This window comes from Misgurnus anguillicaudatus, chromosome 22 (assembly GCF_027580225.2).
Source record: "Misgurnus anguillicaudatus chromosome 22, ASM2758022v2, whole genome shotgun sequence".
Lineage (NCBI taxonomy): Eukaryota > Metazoa > Chordata > Actinopteri > Cypriniformes > Cobitidae > Misgurnus > Misgurnus anguillicaudatus.
Window position 1 is genome coordinate 7125220 of NC_073358.2, and position 26800 is coordinate 7152019.

General features: G+C 37.3%; 2 protein-coding genes across 5 annotated transcripts in view; both read right to left on the reverse strand.

Annotated features, from left to right (window-relative positions):
- The window catches only part of tlcd3a (TLC domain containing 3A), a 40403-nt gene extending 31533 nt beyond the window's left edge, over window positions 1-8870 (reverse strand). The window contains exon 1 of the mRNA XM_055200571.2: window positions 8302-8870. Within this exon, the coding sequence (XP_055056546.1) occupies window positions 8302-8426 (125 nt within the window). The 5' untranslated portion in view covers window positions 8427-8870. The remainder of the gene's footprint in view (window positions 1-8301) is intronic.
- Window positions 8871-25518: 16648 nt separating this feature from the next.
- Window positions 25519-26800, reverse strand: part of usp2b (ubiquitin specific peptidase 2b) — a 57673-nt gene continuing 56391 nt past the window's right edge. For 2 of the 4 annotated variants that reach the window (XM_055200587.2, XM_055200588.2), the window contains exon 13: window positions 25519-26747. In XM_055200587.2, the coding sequence (XP_055056562.1) occupies window positions 26663-26747 (85 nt within the window). In that variant the 3' untranslated portion in view covers window positions 25519-26662. The remainder of the gene's footprint in view (window positions 26748-26800) is intronic. The other 2 variants (XM_055200589.2, XM_055200591.2) reach the window with 1 other exon arrangement.

Sequence of the window (26800 nt, forward strand, 5' to 3'; positions counted from 1 at the left end):
TAGAAACAAAGTCTGAAGTATATGGGAACATTAATTTAAAAACTTTTACTTATCATTTAACACTTTTTGTAACATAATTTCAAAAATAAGTCCTAAAAAATCTCATTACCGCAACAGTCAGAAAACATCAACACTGTTAGAAAAGCTAATATCTTTTCACATTTTTAAAAATTGATTATTAATAGTCATGCACAGTAAATTGAAATTCTGAAATAATATTTATTTTAAATTTAAGTTTTTTTTTATTTTGTTTTATTTAGCTCATATACCGCAACACCTTCCACAATTTACAACTATTTTTTTTTATATATTTCGAAGAAACCTGACACATTTTCAAAATGACATGACAAACCTGAAAGAACATAATTTGGAGATTCTGCACATGCATTTAAAATCAAAGTATTATGCTTCTATTAATGAAATTAACATTTAATAAGCATCTGTTGCGGTAATGATACATAGGTTTCGGAAATGAGGTTAATTATTTCGGTAATGAGAATACGTATACTAGCCTGAGATTTTGTTAAAAATTAATTTTAAAGTTAAAAGTCTGATAATATTTACAGCATCATGCGTTCAAGTTCAAAACTGTTTTATTGTGTAGTCTTTGAAAAAAATATTAAAGAAAAAACATGAGAACAGGAAGGCTTATATTAATATTCCTTTGTGTCATATTTAAGTCCCCATTTATGCATTTAACATACTGAAATAAGATGGTCTTGATGACATATGCTGCCTACAAATGCGAGCTCTGAAGGCTGCAGCCATCGGATTGAGAAATGGCCAGCTAATGTCAGCTGGATATCACAAAACATTTGTGTAAATAAGATGAAAAATATTTCCTTGCTGGTTATGATTTGGTCTTCTGACCTTTTACCATTCTGTATCTGTTTTGATTAGAGAGAGAGAGAGAGAGAGAGAGAGGGAGAGAGAGAGAGATGCTGTATCCGAAAGTTTAGACAGCTGACTTGTTCCCTCGCTGCCTTATGAGACAATGACTTTGGCTGCATAATGGCAGCTCCAAGAAATGCTTTAGGACAGACTTCATAGGCAGCAAAATTGAATTCAGGTTGAAATGTAAGCAGCCCTCTCTGTCTTCCGGGATGTCGCAAATCTGCTTGTGGTGCGGAGGTCTGATCGACCCACCCAATTCACAGGAGCTCTGTGTGCTCTGCTTGGGGCTTCTCCACCCAAAGGCGGCAATTGTTGGCTCAGGGTGTCCCTTATTGTGAGGACTCCCGATGAAGGTGCTCAGGACCCGGCTCAACATCGCCCTTGGAGGTTTCTTACTGCAGTGTCCCACTGCCGGCAAAGAGCCGCTGGTGGTTGTCCTCCCCTCGCTCAACCGGTTCAGTTTGTCACCGAGAGCCTGTGTCATGAACCGGGAGCCGCCAGGTCTGTTTCCTTTGGGTTTCCGGCGGAGGAAGATGAGATGTCTCTGACAGCGTTGGATGGAGACTGGGACCAGGCTCCACGTGGTGCATCAGACACACAGCCATCCTTCTACAAGGAACTGGTGCGCATTCTCTTCAAAGCCGTGCAGGACTTGGAGATTGAGTGGAGCACCCCACAAGAACCCCAGAGAAGCAAGCTTGACTTTTGTTTTCTTCACTCAGGCCACCCCGCTGATGCTCGGAGGAAAGTCACCAAAGCGTGGGCTACCCCTCCCCCCATTTTTTTTCTTAGGTAGGCTACCTGTGTATTCCCCCCATCAAGGGCGCTGTGGCTGCTCACCTCTGCCCCTTGTCCACTTCCTTGGATGGTGTGGCGCAGCTTTGAGGGTAGTGAAGCCTCATGACAGCACACCTGTCCGAAAAAGCATACCCGCGCCGAGAGAGGCTCTGTCTGCATTGCACACTATGGCGGTCCTACAGATCTTTTAGGCGCAGGTGCTTAAGGCTCTGGATGAGGGCAGCATGGATTTAAATACCTTCAGGGATCTGAGAATGGTTACGGATTTCACGCTAAGGGCCACGAAGACCACTCATGGTGGCCATGCACAGTGACGCCTGTTTCTCCATCCGGCCTGTTTGGTGACACGGTGGGCACAATCACGAAGCATTTCTCGGAAGCGGTGAAGAGCTCTAAGGCTATGAGCCACTTCCTACCTCACCACCCTGTGTCTCATGGACCAGAACCGGTGGTGCATCACAAGAGTCCCTGGCACAAATCCTCCAGTATATGATGCAAGAAACTGGGTCCTGGGGGACTGCCATCCGGAACGAAGCCGCTCAAAAACAGAGCATTTTTCTCCTCAGTTGGTTTTGTGTTGCTCGCCCCAGGGCCCGTCCTCACATAAGCGTCTACAACACGCCCCCCCCCCCTCTCGAACACGACCCACATGCTGCGAAGACAGCAGAGGCGGAAAGGGTTAACGCACAGTCCTAATGAATTGCGCAGCAACCCGCTTTCTGTCACAGCGCCGGGCGCTTTTAGGCCATCCTCTCTGGTGTCTGTGACTCACGCACTGCGCAGAAAGGAGGTGCCGCCTTTAGTCTCCCTTTGTCCCTCGCCCCCAGGCAGCAATCTGACGCTGCAGACAGCGTGCGTTGTGCGGTCGCAGGTAGCTGAGATACTGGCACGCATGGGATCCAACTTTGTGTATCGTGTGATCCAACTGATGTTGCAGCGCCTACATGTGTGGCGCGCCATCGCTAGGTTGTTTTTGATACCTGAAAGTGGAAAGAAAGCATAACATTAAATTAGCATGTCTCACAACATTGGAGAAAAAAATGAATGTACACATCATCATATAGTATAGACTTGTTGCGTTGTGTTGTGTGTTTGTCGTGTACATTTCCTAACACTGTAGTGTGTTTTTTGCTAATTACACCTGCTAGTAATATCTCCAAACCTAACCTCTCTCTCTCCTTCCTTCTGTACTCCTCTAGCCATTCTGGGTTGCTGTTAAGTTTCTCCCTGAACTTTGTCAACCTGGCCTTTGCTAAAGCTTTTTTCTCACTTGCTGACTGTCTACAATGAAGCATCATAAAGCAAAATATCATCAGTTATTACATTTTAAATTTATATTAAATTCATAAGAGAGATTTAAATGTAATAAACAATATGCTTAAATTCTCATTTCCGAAACAGAAGTTCTCTTTACCGCAACTGCTATTAAATGGTTGCGGTATATGAGAATGGTGTTGCGGAGGATGAGGTACCCCAGTATGTTTTGCAAAAAATAGAGAAGCCACGTAGGCTTTGCTCATTTTTTATTCAGTGCATATAATTAGACTTTAATAAAGAACATTTTCATAAAAAATTGTAAATCAAACAATTTTCGAAATCTAGAAAACTACCTGTTTCGGTAATGATAATCAAAATGTCGTGTAAGCATTCTGACAAGAGAATATTTCAAATTTAACTGGAAAGATATAAAGAGATGATCTTACCTGGTAGTCATCTTCAAGTAACTGGTCCATCTGCTTGGTCACTCAAAATCAAACTTTATTAAAATTCTGTATGTGTGCTTAAACTGTTCTCAAAAAGTGTTGCGGAGGATGAGAACATCAGGCATGGACACATAATTTTCCTAATTTTTCTTCATTATTATTATACATGAATATTCAGTAAATATTTTTCTGTCATCTAAAGTAGTCTAGCAAAACATCCATTTATTTTTTTTCTAAATATTTTTGTTTTAATATGTTTAAATTACAGCATAACGCATGTTCAAACACAGCCGGACGCATTGCGGTAATGAGAATTTCAGCAGAAAATGAGATAAAATTGACAAATTATAAATTCTTATGTTGAAATCACACATTGTGCAAGGTAGAACACAGTATTGTGTTAATTCTGATGCTTTTTAATATTACTATATTACACATTTTTTAGCTGAAATCATTAGTGCCGTGGTGTTTCAATGGTTTCGTGAGAATCACCCATATGCTAATTGGCGTGTGATGTCATCACCACCACAGTCTCTCAAAATCCTGTGGGAAACACTGCATTCACTTTAGTTAGTGATTCAAAAAAGCCTAAACATGCCTACTACTACCATATTGTTTCAGCAGTAACAAAACAAACAAGCGGCTTTAGTGGAACAAAAACGTAACTTCCGGTAAACTCTGCAAAGAATCAATAACAACAGAGTCCTTTCAGAGTAGTTTATTTTTGATAAACTAAATAAACAACAAGTAGATTATCTTAGTTCAAAATAGCTAAGGCGTATCAACAACTACACTGAGCTAACGTTACTGTGTAAAATGTGTACTATATAATGTAATCTTACATCAGTTGCCAAACCTCCCTTCACATAGCGTTGATCGCCGTCTCCCCTCATCTTTAGGAAACCACATTTGTTATTTTCGACAAGGTATTTGTTCCAGAGTTCAGTTTAGCCACTAGTCAGACCATTAAACAAAAGTTAAGTTCCCCCCAAAAGTCTAACCATGACAAAGCACATGCGTCCGATAAAAACGTCTATAGAACTGATTGAACTTTTTTGTAAAAGCCCAGAGTCTGTGTCACCTCTTCATCACTCTTCTAAACATCTCTCATCCTCTATACGGAGTACAGACACCCTTAACACATCTCTAACCACCACTAACCAGCAAACATTGATCCTAAAGAGCAAAGATTAGCTGCATACCTATCAATCAGCATGTATGGGTACAAAACACAGATAAGGTTGAGGAGTGCAATTCATGCTAGTCACATTTTGTCATTGATTAGTTATTGATTTTCTACGCATTCTTTAACTTTTTTAGGGATTTCTTTGAACTATCTGCAAATTTATTTTAAGTACAACAAGAAGGCTCTGAAGCTTTTGTCCTACATGTTATTTTTTTCCAAAGAGGAAGAATAAGCATATAATCAACCCTGAACTTGGTTATTGTCACTACAGTCAGAGCAAGGGTTCATCCCTTTTCACCATCCTATAGAAGTGACAAAAAATAATATAATCAGCTAATCTAATCATACTGTTCCACTGAACCGAAATTGCACATTCATGCAAAAAGGGCTGGTGAGAATCTCAAATCAGCAGTGATCTCTTATTGTATAGTCGGACATGAATTCTGAATATTCACCTGCAATAGTTTGCAACTCTCATACTATGTAAAAGGCAATGGAAAGTAAAGTTAGACACATGGTTGATTGCAGGCCTTTATGACAATAGTTATTTTTATCATCACCATCATAGTTTCACAGTAACATGCGCATTACGTGCATTTTGGACAACAAATGTCCAAACGGAGCGTGATAAGGCAAAAGCTTTTTTCCCAACCGCTATACAATTAGAAATAATAAAAAAGAAAGAAATTATGTTGTTCATATTTTAAAAGCGGCTTTGGTAGAGCTGGGCAAAATAGATAACAAAAGTTGAGAAATGTTTAACTTTATGCAAATTATGACCAACATTCAGGAGCGACTACCAATAAGAACAAAGCAGGGGAGTTCACATCATCCGTCTCTCGTCAGTAACTAGAGTGGACGTTACTCATTTTTTTTTTATGACAACCAGATATAGAAACGCCTCTTTTGAAAAGGACAAGCGACACACAGCGACAAAGTCGCTTATAATTTGAATGTACCTTTATGCGTGTCTCCGGTTCGCCGATTAGTAGTAAATCGCCATCATTTGCTTTCAGATGGAGCAGCATTTACTACACAGAACCGAATTTCACAAAGATCGTGAAGTTGTGATTATAATCGTGGGAAATCGCCTCCGAATTTTATTTTACTTTTTGTTTGATATAAAAATGAAAAGAAAGATGGAAAGAAAGAAAGTTGGTTTCTTAAGCTAGGTATACACCATTCCAAGGGTTATCAATCGGGCAGGGTTTGAGCACCATCTTACTTTTTCGATGTGCCGCGCCGACCTTTAAGGTATGTAACTGTTGCGATTTTTTTGCCCAGCTCACCACGTCAAATGGGCAGTGGCACTTGCCTAGGAATCTTCACTTTTCTAATTGGCTGCTCAGCATAGCCAAGAAGAAAAACACAAGTGACGAAGCAAGCAAACAACGAAGTCAAGAGTGGACGCACACAACTGCTGCCACCTGCTGGTACGGACAATTATCTCATCTCACGAATGTGCAGAATGGATGAGCTACTTGGTGGGTATCAGTTTGGAGTGTCCCTATCCTTATCCCCATTTCACCCGTAGAAACATTAATCTTTATTGAAAGTGCATCATATTTGTAGTTAAAATGTAACATACATTTCGAATTTGGTGCCTATTAGACCGAGAAAAGGGGTGTTTGTAGTCCACCCCCTCAACAAAGATATTGGACTTCCTGCTTTCAATGATGCAAAATGATGATTTTTACATCATTGAAAGAAGGAAGTGCAACACTGAAATCTCTATTTCTCCTGTCTCAGCGGAAACTGAAGAAATGATGCACGAAACATGACTGGGGTTCTAACGATACAAACGTTAATGCAAATGGGTGAAGTGTCCCTCTAAAGGAACATGACTACATTTTGGAAATTTAGCTTATTCACCGTATCCCCCAGAGTTAGATAAGTCAATACATACCTTTCTCATCTCTGTGCGTGCTGTAACTCTGTCTGACACAGCCCCTGCTAGCTTAGCTTAGCACAAAGACTGGAAGTGAATGGCTCCAGCTAGCAAACTGCTCCCAATAAGTGACAAAATATTGTGAACATTTTCCTATCTATGTGTTGTGATTTGTATAGTCACAGTGTGTACAAATAACAAGGTCATATGAGACCATCTTTAAACAGTATACATACTGGGAACTGTGTTCTCAGAAGGCGAAGTACTGCTACTTGTGCGGAGTGATTTGCACAACTCTGACCGAACTCTCTGCTCCTCACCAGGGGGCTTTTCGGGTGCTGCGAGCAAATCACTCCGCCCAAGTAGCAGTGCTTCGCATTCTGAGAATATAGTTCTCAGTATATATACAGTTAAAAGATGGCTTTGTCTCATATGACCTTGTTATTTGTACACGGTGTGACTATACAAATCACAACACATAAATAAGAAAATGTTCGCAATATTTTGTCACTTATTGGGAGCAGTATGCTAGCTGGAGCCATTTACTTCCATTCTTTGTGCTAAGCTAAGCTAGCGAGGGCTGCATCAGACAGAGTTACAGCACGCACGGAGATGAGAAAGGTATGTATGGACTTATCCAAGTCTGGGGGATACAGTGAATAAGCTAAATTCCCAAAATGTGGGCGTGTTCCTTTAAATGTTGCACAACCACACGAAAGATCATTTAATCAAATTAAAATTGTGGTATGTAATATGATAAATATACATAGTTAGGCTATTGTAAACACATACAAGCTACGGTCAATGACAATTCGTGTTATCCTCCCAGAACCAATCAGAAACTGCTTATCTGCATAAAACACAGATGCTTGCATGTATGGATGACCACTGATAAAATTTCTCCACCCTTAGTTACAATTACAAGTTGCTAGAGATGTTAAATGGCAGATGTTGGGTTAAAAATCATCACATATTAATGATTAGGCTTTCTTTGAAGGTTAAGGGGTAAATGACCAGAATTAGTACATTAAAGTTATTGTACAGTTCAGGTTTGATTCACATAATTAAAAGCCTATTTTAAAGCAGGCATGGTTGCACATCTGTAAAAAGAAATGAGTTGAATATCTGCCAATGACTAAGAACATAGCGGCTTGAATTTCAGCTCCATCATGTTCAGACTTCACTGAACTCTTGGATGGGGTGATTAAGGCCATGAGATAATCCTAATATAGTTCATAGGATAATATGAGCAACGCTACAAAAGCATAGTCGGATTATAAACAGTTATAGAGGTCTATAATGTTTAATTATAGACAATTAAACATCACAAACAAAACCTTCAGGGTAATGGATAAATATAAATGTATCAATTCACCTATTATGGGCTATACTGTAGGTTTCTGGTACAAACATTAGAGCTGATATGAACCATCACAGTCTTTTGTCAATGTGCTTTATGAGACCCAAATGACCTGGGCTTATTCAAAAGCTATTTGTATAGCCTAAAATAAATGTAACATTATTAAATCAACATGCTACATTAGGTTATACCTATAATTAAAGTCATAGGTCATGTACCTTAAGCTGCGCTTATTCACCTTTAACAGTGTGTTACAATGCATCAAAACAACAGTGACGCAATCAATGCATCTCTGATGCAAAAAAATGAGTTTTAAACTTTATTGGAGTCTCTATTTACTACGAAGACCATGGTTAACTGTGGTTCTTTTATAGCATCACTGCGAATTACCCTTAGCACCTTTATTTTAACAGCGCTATATGGGGAAATATAGTGACAATTAGCAAACGCTAAATTTTGAAAGCAGACTGACCTCTCGCTGACCAGCACGACGTCGGCATCTGTCCACTGCTTGAAAATGGACGAAAGCACTTTCCTAAAAGTGAAGAAGAGACCGGGGAAGAGCACGACACCGCAAGCCAACACTTGCAACATCATTGCCGTGCACTTGTCCCGCTATTAAACCTGGGCCCAAAACAAGAACGCGCGTTTAAACAGTCTAGTCAGGGCAGCATTAGAGCCACGGATCTCCTGCCTCAGCAGCGTTGACTGTCCTGTTTACACACCGAATAACGGTGGAGGAGGAGATTGATCGCTCTTTTTCTCTCGTGTTTCAAAACCCGGCGAGTGTTCCGTTACATGTTATAGTCTGTGAACCGACAACCGGGATTTACTTCTTAACTGTTTCAATGCGGGTGTTCATGCAGTAATGGTTGAAAGAGGAAAGAGTTCGCCGAGCGCGTGTCCGATTCTCGAGGAGCTTTGCTCAATCATGCGCTGTTGTGTAGAGTTTGTGAACGCGCTGACTGCGGTCAAACCAGCCGCGCTTGGAAAATTCACGATCAAGCCAGCCCCCGCGGTGTTTTCTGTGCGCGCTTATATTAGGTAATACGGTATGCGCGTGAGCGGACTGATTTTCAAAATAAAAGCTTCCAGTCCAATAGCTTCGATTGTGTTTTTTTAGTATTTCCCTTATGAGAATTAACCATGGTATTACTACAGTTCAAGATCATATATATATATGAGTGTGTACTGTGTGGAATTATTATGTACATTCATGTATGTATTTAAGAAACATTTACATGTCTATATATATATATTTATTTATATTTTTATATATTTTATATTATATATAAATAAATAAATAATGATATATAAATACAAATTCTACATGAATATATGTATGTTTGTGTGTGGTTAAATATACACAATAATAAAATAATTACACACAGTACACACACATATGTTATTTTATTTTTTATGCGATAAATGGCGATTAATCTTTTCCCAGCCCTAATATATTTATATACAACATGCACGACGTGACAGATTAAATTTATCAATAATTACAGCCAATCAGAACAGCATGTAGGCGGAGTTCTTTCTGCAAGACCATTGCTGTCTTGCCCTCGCAATTAAAATAGTCCCTGTGAAAAATTCAAAAAGTTCATCCAAATCCTAAAAATGTACTTCAGTCCTCTTGTGGCGATATTTGTCAGATGACGTCAGGTAGACGGCATAGGCGGGATAATTCTGAATGAAATGCCTACTTTTCTATATCAAATCAATTCATAGTGGAAATCACAAGCCACGCCCACTATTCATATTTGTGTGATATTCCTTTTGACTTAGAATTTGTCACAAAGTCGATCATGACTTCCTGTTCATGGGAACTTTAAGTAAATAACCAAATTAACATTGTGAAAATACATATTCAGTGATTGATATACAACATTTGTTTTGAAATAAAATTGTTTGTTCTTGTAGAGTTCATTTGTTACCTATAATTTATTTTCAAGATCTGAGGTAAATATTGTCATCATTCATGTTTGATAATTAATATTCATGATGCACAGAACTTTCATTAAATTAAATCTTTTCGTGGGTGGAGCTTGCACAGAAACCAATTAACATAAAATATATAGATATTTATCACGTGTACGGTTAGGATATGGTGTAACTTTCCCGCAGTGTGTGGATATGTTTATACGTTTATATTCACACTGTATTAGGAAGAAAGAGACACACAATGGTTTTAAGGTCACAGGGTGTATGAGTCTCAGTGGAGGTGATATATACAGGAAAGCCTTTGTTCCTTAACAGTTAGGCCTGTTTCATCCTAATCCATCCATCTATCCCATCAACCCCCACTTGTTAGCTGCTCATTCACGTTGATCTAGAAAGACAGGAGAGAGAACTGATCCGGTGTCAGTGTAACTTCAACCCTAAAGTCCCCAGGACATAGTTCCCACTCTCTGGGACCAATTATACGCTCTCCTTGTTGTACTTTCCACGTCACTGGTCCACAGTTTTCCCAGTCTAGCAACCGCTATTAGATAAAGCAGTGCTTGTAAACCGCAGTGTCATGCGGTAACTTGATCATGTGGACACAATAAGAATAACACAAGCTTTAAGCCACTTTTCAAAATCATATTACCAGTATATGATATTATCACTCACTACCCCTAAACCACCATATAGATAAAATACAGAAATAAAATAAAGAATGAGAATTTGTTACGGTTACAATATATTTAAAATGTTTGAAACTAATATTGTTTTTAAGGCTTCACATCTTATACACTTTATTTTATTTTTGACAATAACAGGTTTAACAGGTTAAAAACAAACATCATCAGGTAATATTAAAATCATCCCTCATTCTTATGGTTCAATTTCCATGTTTTCCTGGTTATAATTTCAACAAGGCCAGACAGATTCTAGTGATTTTTTTAGTTCTTTATTATTTCAGGTAAACGTGTTACAGTTTTTTCCAATTGCTAACACACAATTTTGCAAACTAGTCTGGTTTTATCAAAAAACTTAACACAATTTACAAAACCACACACCCAAATAGCAAAATACCACATATATCCTGCAAAATGAATCACTCCAACCTAAACTACATATAACATTATCAAAATCAAAATTTGACACAAATTGGAACACACTTCATTCATATTACCAGATTTTTGTCTAACCAACTACACACAGTTGGGCATAATGAAAAGTGCACTTTTCTTTAGTATGCTTTGCCATAATACTAAAATATGTAATAGATTGTTCACATGCACAGAAATATTTGCAGATACACACACGTGCTGTTGAATTTTTTTATTTTTCACTAAACAAGTCACAACGCCTCATCCACATCACAGGCAATATATTCCCTTGCCAGACATCGAGGGAAGAAGCGCCTTGATCGCCTTATCCATCCCTAAATTGCACTAACATCAATCTCATCACATGCCTCTTCTATAGTCTGCAAAAGAGGCATGCGCATAAAGGGCTGCTGGTCATATACCTTCCATATAACTGTTCTATGGGGTTCAAAAATGGCGAGTATGGTGGGAGGTATTGCACGATAAATGTTTGGTAGTCAGCAAACCAGTTTAGTTTTGGACTGGGGCTGCACGATGAAAGCTCACGTTGTGCCATACAACAACATACCGGTTTCTTTGGTCTGCATCATTCATACACTCTGATGGTATGAGAATGTTGTGGAGTCTTTCTAGAAATGTGAGAATATGGGCTGTGTTGTATGGTCCAAGGTTGACATGACGGTGGAGGACACCATCCATATTGGAGATGGCAGCACACATTGTGATGTTCCCACCACGTTAGCCAGGAACATCTATAATGGCTCTGTGGCCAATGACGTACCTGTGGTCTTTTCTAGTGCTTACATCCTGATTGAAGTGTTAACAATTAACCATTCAGGTGTTTGGGCAGGTGGCACATATATTTGCCATTTTGCTCGTGTAGTGTCATTTTGAATGGTAGTGTTTTGAAACGGCAAACATGTGACTTTATGTCAGATTGTTGTATCTTGTGCAGAGAACCGTGTTCAGTGCATTTTAAAAGTGCCATTGTGAATTGCAAAATGTGTGTAAAGCAGAGAAGAGGTGTGTCAGTTTAAATAGTGATGCTGTTCATGTCATTTTAGTATGTTAGCAATTGGAAAAAACTGTAATATCCTCTCTTCCAATGCACATAGGGAAAAATCTTCTTGCAAGCCTTATCCAACCTTAACATCTCTTTGCATCTATTTCTTGGGCAGCAGCAGTCATTGCAAGGACATTTGCTCATAGGGATGATGATCATAAACCTTCCACCTCCAAGCACTGCAGAACTCCTCAAAAATGGTGAATATGAACAGTGAGTTCATACCGATCTAGGTAGTTTCCAATAGTTATGAATAGATGGTTTCTGTTTGGTTACCATAGCTAAAACAATGGAGTTTGGACTGCTTGAATGACATCCGTGTTTACCGTTTTGCAAAAGGGTGGGGAAAATGTATCAATCCAATGAGAAAGGGTTAACACATGTGCAAGACGTGTCTTCTGCTCTAGATAGTGATGATGAAAACTGAGTGGATCCTAGTTTCTTTAGCCAGGTCAAAGCAATCAAGAAAACCTGTAAAATATCCAGATGTAACATTATGAAATAATGATTATGACCAAAAAAAAAAAGGATTTTGTGTTTTATTTAGCACTGACTTGGTGTGTGTTTGTTCCCCAGTCCCCCCACACAGTGTTCTTAAAAAATGCACCCTCCATAGACTAGTTTATTCTAGTTTAATAAGTATAATGATTACTTGTAAATATCCTCCTTGATGCCACACAAATCACACAAGCAATAAATCCATGGGAACGAATGCTTTTTATAACATCACCCTCATAAAATATCCAGGGTCAGTATATCAGTATACAAATGTGACAGGTTGTTATGGTGATCCAGCTTGCGATAGGTTTACCAGACTGATCGATGGTATAAAACAGACAAATGAGTGAGGAGCGGCTCAAAGTCTCCATCGTTCCGAACAGGTCAGTATTTCACATTTGAATTCAAAATCTATTGGCTTCTATTAAGTATGTGAATCAGTTCAATTTTACATTCCAAATACAGGAAGTGCATTTTTATTCATAAATACATTTTATTCTCATCTTTGTCTGAAAACCAATTCTCAGCTTTCTCTCAGTGTTGATGTGATTTTTGAGCCATGCTTGGATACATCCTTACCTTCTTCATCCTGCTGTGTTCAGGTAGGCTTGCTCTTTTTAAGTATGAATATCATTTACACGTGCGAAGATGCAACTTCAGATCATTTTGAAAATAGCAGTCATCTGATCAGGAGATTAACAGGCCTTGATTGATTTTATGTTTCTCTCAGTGGTTCCCTATGGAAAAGTCATTGGTACCGAGAGCGCCACTAAAATGACGTCTGTGAGCTCTGTCACAACCGGACTTCCAACGTCTACAGACAAATCTACAGCACAGGACCAGCTCAGCACGTCTACAGACACATCTACACAGGTTCAGCTCAGCACATCTATAGACACATCTACACAGGTTCAGCTCAGCACATCTATAGACACGTCTGCTACACAGTCCAGCAATTCCACTGATGAACCCATTGAAGAACAACAGGGACTAACATCAGGCCAGATTGCTGGTGTAGCTGTGGGATCCATCACAGGGGCAGCGGTTTTGGGTATGTGAGGGTAACATGTTCTTGCACAGAGAAACAAATACATATTTTATACACTGGAAAAAATGATTTTCGAGGGGAAAAAATCTTAGTATTTTTGTCTTGTTTTTAGTAAAAATATCTAAAAATTCTTATATCAAGATGCTTTTTCCTGATGAGCAAAATGACCCAAGAAAATAAGTCTAGTTTTTAAACCAAAAAAATATTAAATTTAAGTGATTTTGTGCATAAAAAAGCAAAATCATCTGCCAATAGGGCAAGCAAAAAAATCTTGACCCCTTTTCAAAAACACTAAATTCAAGAAAAAAATCAAGAAAAAATTGCTTATACCCCATTGGCAGATTTTTTTGCTTGTTTTATGCACAAAATCAATTAAAATTTGATATTTTTGTTCTAAAAACTAGATTTATTTTCTTGGGTCATTTTGCTTAGCAAGAAAGAGCATCTTAATTTAAGAATTTTTAGATATTTGTACTGAAAATAAGACAAAAATACTATTTTTTTCTTGAAAATAATTTTTTGCAGTGTAAAGTTGGATGTTACACTGCAAAAAAATGACTTTCTTATTTAGTGTTTCTGTCTAAGTTTCAGTAAAAAATATCTATAAATTCTTAAATTAAGATGTATTTTCTTGATAAACAAAATTACCTAGGAAAATAAGTTTAGTTTTTAGACAAAGAATATAAAATTTAAGCGAATTTGTGCTTAAAACAAGCAAAAAAATCTGCCATTGGGCTCAATGCAAGACGCAAGTGCCTTTTGCTAGTTTCAACCCGGCGCAATGATCATTTTCACGTTTAGCGCCACGTTGTTTAAATAGCAAATGCACTTGCGCCCAATTTTGCGCCTATGGGCGTTCTGGTCTGAAAACGAGGTGTGTTCAGGCGCATTGTTGGCGCGTTGCTATTTTGAGGCAACTAAAAGAATATGCCATTAACCAACTAAAACCTGATCTAAACTCAATGGCGCAAAATTCTTTTTGTTGTTTAATGAGCGCATTCGTAATACGGGACGATAATGCGCATTTGCTTATCACACACATGGATGCGCAGCAGAACACAACCCTTTTTATAATATAAAAAAATTAAAACATTAAAAATGTTTAAAGTCTCTTGGACATAAATTAGGAGCGATTATTAGACGTTAAAAGGCGTAAAGAGATGTTTTACCTTAGTAATTAAATATTAAATATTGCATCTATTTTCAAATGTTTTTATATGCTACCCCACGGATTTATTGTATATGATGACTCTGTACCTGTGGATATGGTGAGATGAGAAACCTTTTAAAAGGTGCAGTGTGTAAATTTTAGCGGCATCTAGTGGTCAGGTTGCAAATTGCAACCAACGGCTCAGTCCACTGCTCACCCTTCGCTTTTGAAACGTTTAAAAAGCTACGGTAGCCGCCACCAGAAAAAAAAATATGTCATCGTCGGAGACAACTTAGTAAAAAAGTTTGTCCGTTAAGAGCTTCTGTAGAAACATGGCGGCACAAAATGACGACTTCCACGTAAGGGGACCCTCGGTGTATGTAGATAAAAACGCATCATTCTAAGGTACACTGTAAAAAATTAGCTGTAATTTTGCAGCTGGTTGCCAGTAACTTACTGTAGAAGAAAAAGACTGAAAATAGTTTCATGTTCATTTAACTTTGAACAAACTGTTGACAGTAAATAACAACGCGCTGCCCATATCGGGTTATTCGCATGGCCCCACGCAAGGACGCGTCTGATCGCGTCTTTGCATTGACTTTGTATGTAATCTACTCGCGCAAATTGTTGAACTCGCATCTAATGTGAACTCATGGTTGGACTGTTAAAATAGGGCCCATTATTCAAGTGATTTTTTCTTATTCCATTGGCAGATTTTTTTGCTTGTTTTAAACACAAATTTATGTACATTTTATATTTTTTGTCTTATTTTGCTAGATCATTTTGCTCATCAAGAAAATACCTTTTTTTATATATATTTTTACTGAAAACAAGACAAAAATACTAAGTAAGAAAGGCATTTTTTGCAGTGTAAAGTTTCTTTATCAAATCATGCAGCCTGACCTTTTAAGAACCTTTATTTTTAGTCATGTATCTTGGCAGATTCTCTTGTATGCATGATCAGAGAGGCTTTATTTAAGAGATATTAGTTAAGATATCTATGTAAATGTAAAATGCAAATGTTAGCTACATAACCTATACAAACAGAAAGATAACACGTGTTTTGCATTAGCTTATTCAAATTTGACTATTTACACTTGTATGGGTATTATGTCACAATTACAAACTAAATTTCAGCAGGTGCCAAACCAGATATAAATTGGTAGAGCAATGCATGCATTAGCAGTATCGATACTGATGATGAAATGTATAGCTTGTAATGCACTCTTCTAAGTCACTTTGGATTAAAGCATAAATATAAATGTACTCAACTGCTCTTTCTACTGTAGGTGGAGGTATATACGCTGGACTGAGGTACAGTGGCAAACTTGGTGGCTAACTTCACCGTTTTCTTCATAGCCTTATCTGGAGATTGTTTTAAACACAGTTTGCACATTTCGCTTGGTTGTGATCATATTTTGTTTGTTGGTATTGGGTGTACTGTATACTGTGAAATTACTGGTAACACTCTTTACAGTATTGTATTTGTTAACATGATTAAATGCATTAGCTAACTATGATAAATATCGCTAGCATTTATTAATCTTACATCATGTTAATTTCAGCATTTAACACATTTTTAAAATCAAAAGTTGCATTACATTAGTTAAAGGGCACATATATGCCCATTTTTACAAGATGTTATATAAGTCTCAGGTGTGCCCAGAATGTGTCTGTAAAGTTTCAGGACAAAATACCCCACAGATAATTTATTATAGCATATCCAAAATGCCCCTATTTGGTTGAGAGCAATGCACTGTTTTCTGGTCTGTACCTTTAAATGCAAATAAGCTAAAGCTCCTAGCTCACTTACCAACAGACAGTGAGTTCTTTCAGTAAAAATAGATCTGATACCTGTGAATACAGTCTGGGACAATAGTATCTCACTATTGATGGCGGACAGCATACAACTCGCCGCACTGCAAAAAATAACTGTCTTACCTACTGCAAAAAAACGAATTTCAAGAGAACATTTTCTTAGTTTTTTTCTCTTGTTTTCAGAAAAAATATCGAAAAATTCTTAAATTAATATGTTTTTTTTAGAAGCAAAACGACTCAAGAAAATAAGTTTTAGACCAAAAATATCCAATTTAAGTGATTTTGTGCATAAAACAAGCAAAAAATCTGTTAAAGGTGCAGTGTGTAAATTGTAGCGGCATCTAGTGGTGAGGTTGTGAATTGCAACCAACGGCTCAGTCCACTGCTCACCTCTTGCTTTTGAATCACATAGAGAAGCTACGGTAGCCGCTACCAGACAAACATGTCATTGTTGGAGACAACTTAGTAAAAACGTTTGTCTGTTAAGGGCTTCTGTAGAAACATGGCTGCACAAAATGGCGGCTTCCATGTAAGGGGACCCACGTTGTATGTAGACAAAAACGTCTCATTCTAAGGCACATAACGGTTCATTATAAAAAGGTCTTTACCCCTGATAATATAGTTTTGTATATTATTTTGCATTTATGTCAAGAGATACTTCTGAAAATTACACACTGCACCTTTAATGGGGTAAGCAAATTTCTCTTGAATTTTTCTTGAATTTAGTGTTTAAGAAAAATGTTCAAGATTTTTTTGCTTACCCCATTGGCAGATTTTTTTTTTGCTTGTTTTATGCACAAAATCACTTAAATTGGATATTTTCGGTCTAAAAACTAGACTCACTGTATTTTCTTGGGTCATTTTGCTCATCAAGAAAAAGCATCTTAATTTAAGAATTTTTAGATATTTTTACTGAAAACAAGACAAAAATACTGGGAACATTTTTCTTGAGAATCATTTTTTGCAGTGTAGTATTTTTGTCTTTAGTTTCCACTACAAATATCTGGGAATTCTTGAATTGGGATGCTTTTTCTTGATGAGCAAGGCGACCCAAGAAGATAAGTCTAGTTTTTAGACCAAAAATATCCAATTTAAGTGATTTTGTGCATAAAACAAGCAAAAAATCTGCCTATGCACTGTAAATAATTTCTGTAGAAATTACAGTATTTCTGGGTATTACTGGCAACTAGCTGCCAGTAACTTACTGTAGATTTTACATTTATGTTATTTAATGGCAACAGTTTGTTCAAAGTTAAATGAACATGAAACATTTCCAGTCTTTATCTTCTACAGTAAGTTACTGGCAACCAGCTGCATAATTACAGCAGATTTTTTACAGTGTGGGGTAAGCAAAAAAATCTTGAACATTTTTCTTAAACACTAAATTCAAGAAAAAGTCAAGAAAAATTTGCTTGCCCAGTTGGCAGATTTTTTTGCTTGTTTTGTGCACAAAATCGCCTACATTTGATATTTTTGGTCTAAAATCTAGATTTATTTTCTTGGGTCGTTTTGCTCATCGGGAGGGGGCATCTTGGTTTGGGAATTTTTAGATATTTTTACTGAAAACAAGACAAAAATACTAAGAATTTTCATTTTTTGCAGTGTAACATAATCAATTATATTGGCATTAACTAACATTAACAAAGCTTAAAAAATGCAGAGAAAAGATCTTCCTTACTGTTAGTTCATGTTAGCTAGCACATTTACTAACGTTAACAAATACGTTAATTTCGAGTGTTACCACATTTTTACTAATTAAAAAAATGATATGTAGGCTACTGTATTTAACTAGCATTAATAAAATATACACTGAATACTGTAAGGGATCATGTAAAACAAAACATTTAAAGTTGGCTGAAAGCGGTAGGCAGATTTCGACTGTGGGCGCTTGCCAGCGGTTTTTCAGCTAAGGGAGCGTGCCGTTTACGCACAGCACTTCCATTAGAAACAATTAAAAACATACGCTGACCGCTGGCCAGTGGCGGCTCGTGACTGCTCATCCGATGGGCGCAAATTCAAAATAAGTGTTCGGATTGTCATGTGTGTTGCTCGTGTTTTCAAAATATGTGTCATGTGAACCATGTGCATCACGTGTTTTGTCAAGGTGGGTGCCTGCAGCACATGTGTCAAAACCGTATATGATAAAAGAGAAGCTCACGTTCAAGACACGCAAGACACTCCCTTAACGGTAAACTCTGATTACGCATGAGATTATGTGAGTATCTGGCAAACACGAGCGTCTCTTTTATCATAAACCCTTTGGACGCGTCTGCAGCAGGCACTTGTTTTGACGGGACACGTGATGCACATAGGATCACTCGATGTGCAGAACACATATTTTGAAATTACGAACCACACACATGATTGGATACATACACGTTGTGACGAACTTCACATCGAGCTCCCTCGAAAAAAGAAGTCACCGACCGCCACTGCCGCTGGCGTAAACGCCTTGGGGTACATGCCCCCTAAATATAATAGACGGCATAGAAAGAGGAGAACTGGTCCCTCTAACTGAGTCCGGTTTCTCCCAAATGTATTTATTAACACCTTCTGAAATTTTTTATTTCTTTGTAACTTAAGTTTCTTTAAATTAAACTGATCGAAACTATGAATGTACTGAAATATGTCTGCTTTGAAATAATGTGCATTGTGCTGAATAAAGTTGAAATTGAATGTTAATGTGATTTATCAACAGATCGGTGTCACTGATTTCAATATTAAAGATATCAAGGTTATATTTTTCACAGAATGTTCTTTACATTATGTAAAAACACTAAATGTTGTTATTTTATGTTCTTATGGTTATATATTAGATGGAATGCAATAGTATGTTGGTCATTTATGATATCTCTCTATATTTGTTTTGTGTGCAAATGATAGCAACAGCGATTGTATCCTTGGGGAACTGTACGAGGAATACGGCAACACTAAAATGTTTGTGTGCGTAACCACCGGATTGATTTAAGCTGATAGAAGCAGAACAGAGAAAACCCTGAAATATCCATCAGTGTGTTGAAACGGCAGGTAAAAGATCAAGCTGTCGCTCCACACTCTTTCTCTCTCTCACCATCCAAATACAGCAGAGCATCAAATATTTATCTCGGCCCCCAGCAACTGTTTTATAAACACTCGCCGGTTTAATTCCACATGCTGTGCTCTTCTAAAGCCAAAGAGGAAGTTAGAAAGACAGGCTGGCCCTGGATCAGCTTATATTGATAACAGTATCACTATGTATTGTTTCAAAGTACATCAGCACCATATATTCTAAATTAAAAAATGTTGGGTTATTTTTAACCCATGCAGCGTTGGGTCAAAAAGAAATGAGCATAGCCCGTTGGGTTGTAATTTAACCTATGCTAGGTTGTTTTAACCCATTGCTTTGTCCCTTTTTGACCCAATGCTGAAATGAAAATAATCCAGAATATTTTAGAGTGTACCCCAAACTTTATTTAGATACTTGATAAGGTATAAGGGGCGGTTTCCCGGACAGGGATTACACGACTAGTCCTAGACTAAAAAGAGCTGTCCAAACTGAATAATGTAATGTTTTTAGTAAGGCATATTTGTTAAAACTAGTTATATTTCCTAATTAAACAAATGCCTAAGCTAATCCCTGTCTGGGAAACCACCCCTAAAAATGCGGGATCATTTACTGCAGCGTTGAGTCAAAAATGGACAAACCTATCCTTTGGGCAATGTTGGAGAAAGTTACTTTTAAAAGTAATGTTTTAAAAAGTAATTGCGTTACTTAGTTACTTTTCATGGAAAGTAATGCTTACATTACTTTTAAGTTACTTTTGCGTTACTTTTTCTTACTTTGCTGAGGCTTGATCTCTTTCAGGCATTGCAGGTGTTTTTCATGATCGCAAAAATGTCACCCGGTCAGGCGCACAGAGTGCGTAATTCTACGTTAATATGTTCAGTTTAATTCAGTACATTATTTTATTTTGAAATTGAATTAATTAAACTGAAAAGTAACTAGCATTACTTTTTTTTAAAAGTAACTAAAATATTAATGTGTACATTTATAAAGTAATGCGTTACTTTACTCGATCCTTCAGAAAAGTAATATTATTACGTAATGCGCGTTACTTGTTATGCGTTACCCCCAACACTGCCTTTGGGTGAACCCAGAATATGTTTATATTTGGGTTAAAACAACCCAGCATATGTTAAAGGTGCCAAAGAATGCATTGAAATAATTTGTTTAATTGTTCTTTGATATTTCCACAGAAGGTATGTAACTTTATTAAGTGCAAAAAGTTTTTACAACCCTAAGATTTGTCCTTTGAACGAAATAATACTCTATTTTTGGAAGGGTCATGAATAATAATATTGAGCCCTGCTCTGATTGGCTCTGCTCTGCGGCTCATGTCATTAGCTCACATTAGTAAACAGACCTTATATGTTTGAGCCTAATGCGGCTTTCGCATAGGACACGGTGTGCGCTTGCGCTCACGCCGCGGTCAAAGTTTAAAATAGTTTATCATTTGCGCTGCGGTCTGCCCGCACAGCCAATAGAAACGGGGCATCCAAACAAAATGGACGAAAAGCTTATACTCGGAATTCCCAGAGCTTCTACAGAGACATCGGAAGGAAAGCCGTGTTAGGGAAACACGTAGCAATTCAAGTTGGCATGTCAGGTGTGTTTTAAGTCAAGTAGCTTGTTGTAGGTAGGCAGCTTAAAGTTACGTCAAATAAAGACGGGCAACATCAGTCTCTGTATTCCTCATCCACTATTTAACCCAAATATAAACACTATAGTAATTTATTGAAAACCCCGCCTACTTTGGTCTGGCCAGCAGAGGACAAATCGCTGGGCTGCGCTGAACCCAGCGGCGAGCGCAGCGCACACCGCGTCCTATGTGAAAGCCGCATATATCAGATGAAAATACAGATTTTCAGGAACAACAAATTGTTTGGAGATTGTTAATGGACGTTTATGAGTGTTAAGTTTGTGTTTTTTTTTAAGTATGGAACGTAACTGTAACGTCAATAGCAGAATTTCAGCCTAATGCTAGCATATAGCATTAACTAGCATGTAGCACTAAGTCAGCAGTCACAACTTTGTTTTTCACATTGTAACATCATTGTAATTAATTTAATCTGTAATTAAATATTGGGGCGTACTGTACATCTCGACTGTAGCATTACAGTCTATGTTATGTTGAGATTGACCTGTTTCCAGCGGTCTTTTGCAAAGTTTACATAAAAATGAGAAAAGTGTTTGAGGCTCACGATATGTCATTACCATGTACAGAGAGAGCTCTTATTATTCATCTATGTCTATGTAAATACAGTTTTTTATTCCATGGCACCTTTAAATTACAACCCAATGGATTGGGTTTGCTGATATTTGAAGCAATGCTGTGTTCAAAAAGACCCAGCATAAAAAAAATGGCCGACAAGATAACTTTAGTGTTACTTGAAATCATAGATATGTATATAAAGGCTAGATGGCTCGTCCGCGCTGCTGGCCAATTGAGTGCAACGTCCGCATTTTGGTGGCCATCTTACGACAGGGCGCTCGCTCACTCGTAGCATTGAGTTTTAATGATGCAGGTACTTTTAAATGACCATAACTTGCTTAATTTTTTACCGATTTTCAAACGGTTTGGTTTGTTATAAACGTCAAAGATGTACCTATGACACTGCATACCTATACTAAAAATAAAAAATAAATTCATGAAACATGTTAAAGCATCCAGAATTATAGCCACGTTAATAACGTTTGTAAAAACCCAAACCGTTTGAAAATCGGTAGAAAATTGAGCAAGTTATGGTCATTTAAAAGTACCTGCACCATTAAACTCAATGCTACGAGTGAGCGAGCGCCCTGTTGTAAGATGGCCGCCAGGTGATGCCGTTAGGGACTCCGCCTTGAGCCATCTAGCCTTTATATACATATCTATGCTTGAAATATCCAGACAGCAGACAACTCGTCAGCAGCTCCGGTGTGTATCCGGTGCGTATCCGGCCTGGAGTCGTCTGCTGTCTGGGAAACTCCCACTTTATGTTTTATCTAGTACCTAAATACTTTATTTTATCTATAAGGCCACCCTGTCCTAGATAATATCAAGAAGGACATAAATTATCAAAACCGGATGTCATTTATGTGTTATTTTATAGCTACACCCAGAGCTTTAGTGTGGACAGGTGGTGTCAAGGTAAGAGATTAGTGGAGTACATACTGTACAGATTAAGAAAATAAAGAGCAGTTTGTTACTACTGTAGAGAAAAATCATGAATTACCAGCGGCACGGGCAGCGGATGGAAGTGAGAGAATTCTCTCCTTCTTCTCACAAATTGGTTTTTTTCTCAAACAGATCATCTGTCTAAGCCTGGAAACCTAATATGCTAAGAGCACACGCATGGTACTGCAGTACCTCCGACCTATACTGTAGGTTTATATATAGTTTGAGCTCCATAGTCATGCCTGAATGCAAATAATTGAAGCAGTCTCAAGACACACAAACACAATGACTAACAACCTGTGACACTAATAAGCTCGCTGACATAAGACATGAGTGTGTGTGTCTACTTATCTATATTTTGCGGACAATTTTGCACCCAAAAGTAAGCAAAACTTACAAAACTTCGTCCTTGTTTGTTAAAGCACTAAAAAAGCAGTGTTTTTTAAATGGAAAAATGCAGAACGTTTCCATTGTGTGGGTTATTTACTGTTTGTTGAAGAGAAAAATGTCGCCCTCTTGTGACTGTATACTGTAACTGCATATCTCATGGAAATGTAGGCAATATGGCTAGAAGGGATACAGCTAGGGCCAAAATCTCGTGAAATCTCGCCGGATGAGCGCTAACCTTCAACATACATCACGCGAGATTTGGCCGTAGGTGTATCTCTTCTAGCCAGACTTCTTTATTGGTAAAAATGCTGTTAGGTTTAGAGTGTGGGTTATGTTATAGCATTTATAACCAGTTCTCTATAAAAACAGTAGAAGTATATATATTTGTGATTTTCGTAAAATTCGACTTATGAGGTGTCATGAAACATTTTGATAAAAAAGTAAATGCAAAGTAAGAGTATCAAAATAAGAAGCATACAGTTACAAACATCTCTTCATGTAATATTTGGCACATGATTTCAAATGACATCATACAAACCAATTTTGTTATTTTTTCTACATTTAAGGGAAACATTTTCATTACCGCAACGTGTCCATGACTGGATTTGCACTGCAAAAAATTATTTTCAAGAAAACATTTTCTTAGTATTTTGTCTTGTTTAAATTAAGATGCTTTTTCTTGATGAGAAAAACGACCCAAGAAAAAAAGTCTCGTTTTTAGACCAAAAATATCAAATTTAAGTGATTTGTGCATAAAACAAGCAAAAAAACTGCCAGTGGGGTAAGCAAAAAAAATCTTGAACATTTTTCTTAAACACTAAATTCAAGAAAAATTCAGGAAAATTGGTTTACCCCATTGGCAGATTTGTTTGCTTGTTTTATACACAAAATCACTTAAAGGTGCAGTGTGTAAATTTCAGCGGCATCTAGTGATGAGGTTGTGAATTGCAACCAACGGCTCAGTCCACTGCTCACCTCTTGCTTTTGAAACACATAGAGAAGCTACGGTAGCCGCCACCGGACAAACAGGTCATCGTTGGAGACCACTTAGTAAAAAAGTTTGTCTGTTAAGGGTTTCTGTAGAAACATGGCTGCACAAAATGGCGGCTTCCATGTAAGGGGACCCTCTGTGTATGTAGATAAAATGTCTCATTCTAAGGCAATAAACACATAACGGTTCATTATGAAAGGTCTTTATACACCCATATAATATAGTTTTGTATATTATTTTGCATTTCTGTCAAGAGATGCTTCTAAAAAATACACACTGCACCTTTAAATTTGATATTTTTGGTCTAGAAACTAGAATTAATTTCTTGGGTCGCTTTGCTCATCAAGAAACAGCATCTAAACATAAGAATTTTTAGATATTTTTACTGAAAACAAGACAAAAATACTAAGAACATTTTTTCTTGAAAATCATTTTTGCAGTGGTTCTTTGACATGGAAATATTTATAATTAAAACATCTAAAAAAATAAAAAGCTTCAGTGCATGTTATACTTTAAACATTTACAGTAAGGAAACGTGTGGTATTTGGTGATCATTGGTAAATGTAGAGACAATAATAAGGAATATAAATGTGTCCAAGACCAATTTTCTCATCCTCCGCAACAATTTTCAATCATTGTTAAAGCCCTCAAGGAACTAACATTTAAAAAAATTGACTGTGACACTCAAGATGGCTGGCAGGTAAGCAGTTCTTATTTTTTATCTCCATATAGAAGTTGAAATTTTGTTTGTCATAGTACCTAGACCGAAACATAATTTTTAAATGCATATTTAATGTAATATCATGTTGCGGTAATGATAATTTTTGATAATGATCATCTAAAAAATGTAAATAATTCTATAGGAAATATTTTTAAATCATCTAAAATAGTTAGTTTAGACCTTAATCTTATATGTGCAAAAAATTTGGCTTCAAGGGCTTTTTAAAACAAATCTAATGCTGGACACCTTCTAAATCTGGATTTCGTGAGAATCACCGATATGTCCTCGTTTAGATAGATAAGTAAACGTTTGTGTGCGTATGTATTAAAGAGAAATCCGACATCGCCCTCTAGTGACAGTACACTGTAACTGCTCGCCACATAGAAATTAATGGGACGGTTCACCCCCCCACCCCAAATCTTTTCATCATTTACTTACATTCATGTCATTTCAAACTTGCATGACATTTATTTATCTGCAGAACACAACATATTGCTGGTGGTAAACCAAACAACATCGACCCCCATACACAACTGTAGGACATTTTGACATTGTACTCAAATTGCCAGATATTAGTCCAGAAAGCATCTTTGGCATGTGAATGTGATGGGTGAGGAGATCTGCATCATGAATGTGCAGTCCACAAATTTGCAACTGCATAACACTGTCATATTTTCAGCTACTTATTAAATGTATGCAATAAAAAATAAAGGCAAAGACTCGACGTCTTTACATAAATGTTATATATGGTACATAGTAGTTATAATGAAGTACAATTCACAATTGTTTATGTCGATATGTTTTTATTTATATCTACTTATTTGACTTTTGAAAGCCAAAGCTTCTTGATGCACAATACACTAGTCACATTTCAGACACAAAATGATCACTCATTTAAAATCTCTCTGTAGAAAAAAAGCACTGTCTGTTTCAAGCGCAATGATAAGCTACATTCACAACACTCACTTTATAAATAGAGCAATAATACATAAAGTCACTTACACACAAACACATGCACGCATACCCTCCTGGTGGCTTTCTGTCTGATAAAAGACTCAATGTCAGATTTAACTCAATGTAGTGTCCCTGACAGAATGAGAAAAACATATTAAGGCCAAAGCTGGAGGACAAATGTTGAGTTTGCAATAAACTAAAAATAAAATATTTAATTCAATAAATAATTTTCAGTTTAAACAGATAGTACACAAAAAAAATGAACATTTTGTCATCATTCAAATGTGAATCATTCAAACTCATACAGGTTAACAACAACATTTGGGTGAGTAAATAATGACATCATTTTTAATTTTGCGTGAACTATCCCTTTAACAATACCTGGCCACCAGGGGATAAAATCATTCATTCAAACAATGCCCTTTGAATGTGCATAATCTCTCAAATGTGACCAAACCAAAGCAGATGCTTCTGTTTGAAATAGTAAACAATTCATTGAACCATCCACTATTGACCTACATGGTCCCTCCTGCAGGATGACCTCATTTCAAAACGAGTCATTTAGCTTTAAATTAAACATTGTGTTAATAAATTAAATACGATAAGGATGGGGATGTTGGTTTTGTTATGGTGAGCCGGAGAGCTCCTGTTACATAGTGCATAGAGTCCTTCAATATCAGTCTGGTGACTGACACACACAACATACAAACACTCATTCGAGGTAGTACTTCATATCCCATGGTCGTTTCAGCATGAAGAAGCCCTTACTCCAAGTTCAGGCTAGCCCATGACTGTAATTCATATCCTGTACGTGTTTAAACCGTGGCTATCAAGTCGCACGGCCTCCCACCGGAATCGAATCTCGGGACGGATGCAAATATGTAGACCCAGACCACTACTGAGTTCAACAGCAGCAAAGAGTTTTTTAATCCCTTTATGTTTCAGCCTGTGTGTAGGATTGATCACATTCGTGATGACACTGCAGATTCATAGAAGAGAACATATGCGTCGCTGCTGCGCACCTGACTGGACGACATGGGGCTCACCCTAGGAGAGAGAGAGAGAAAGTGAGAATTCTGCACAAATTCTGTGAAACAAAC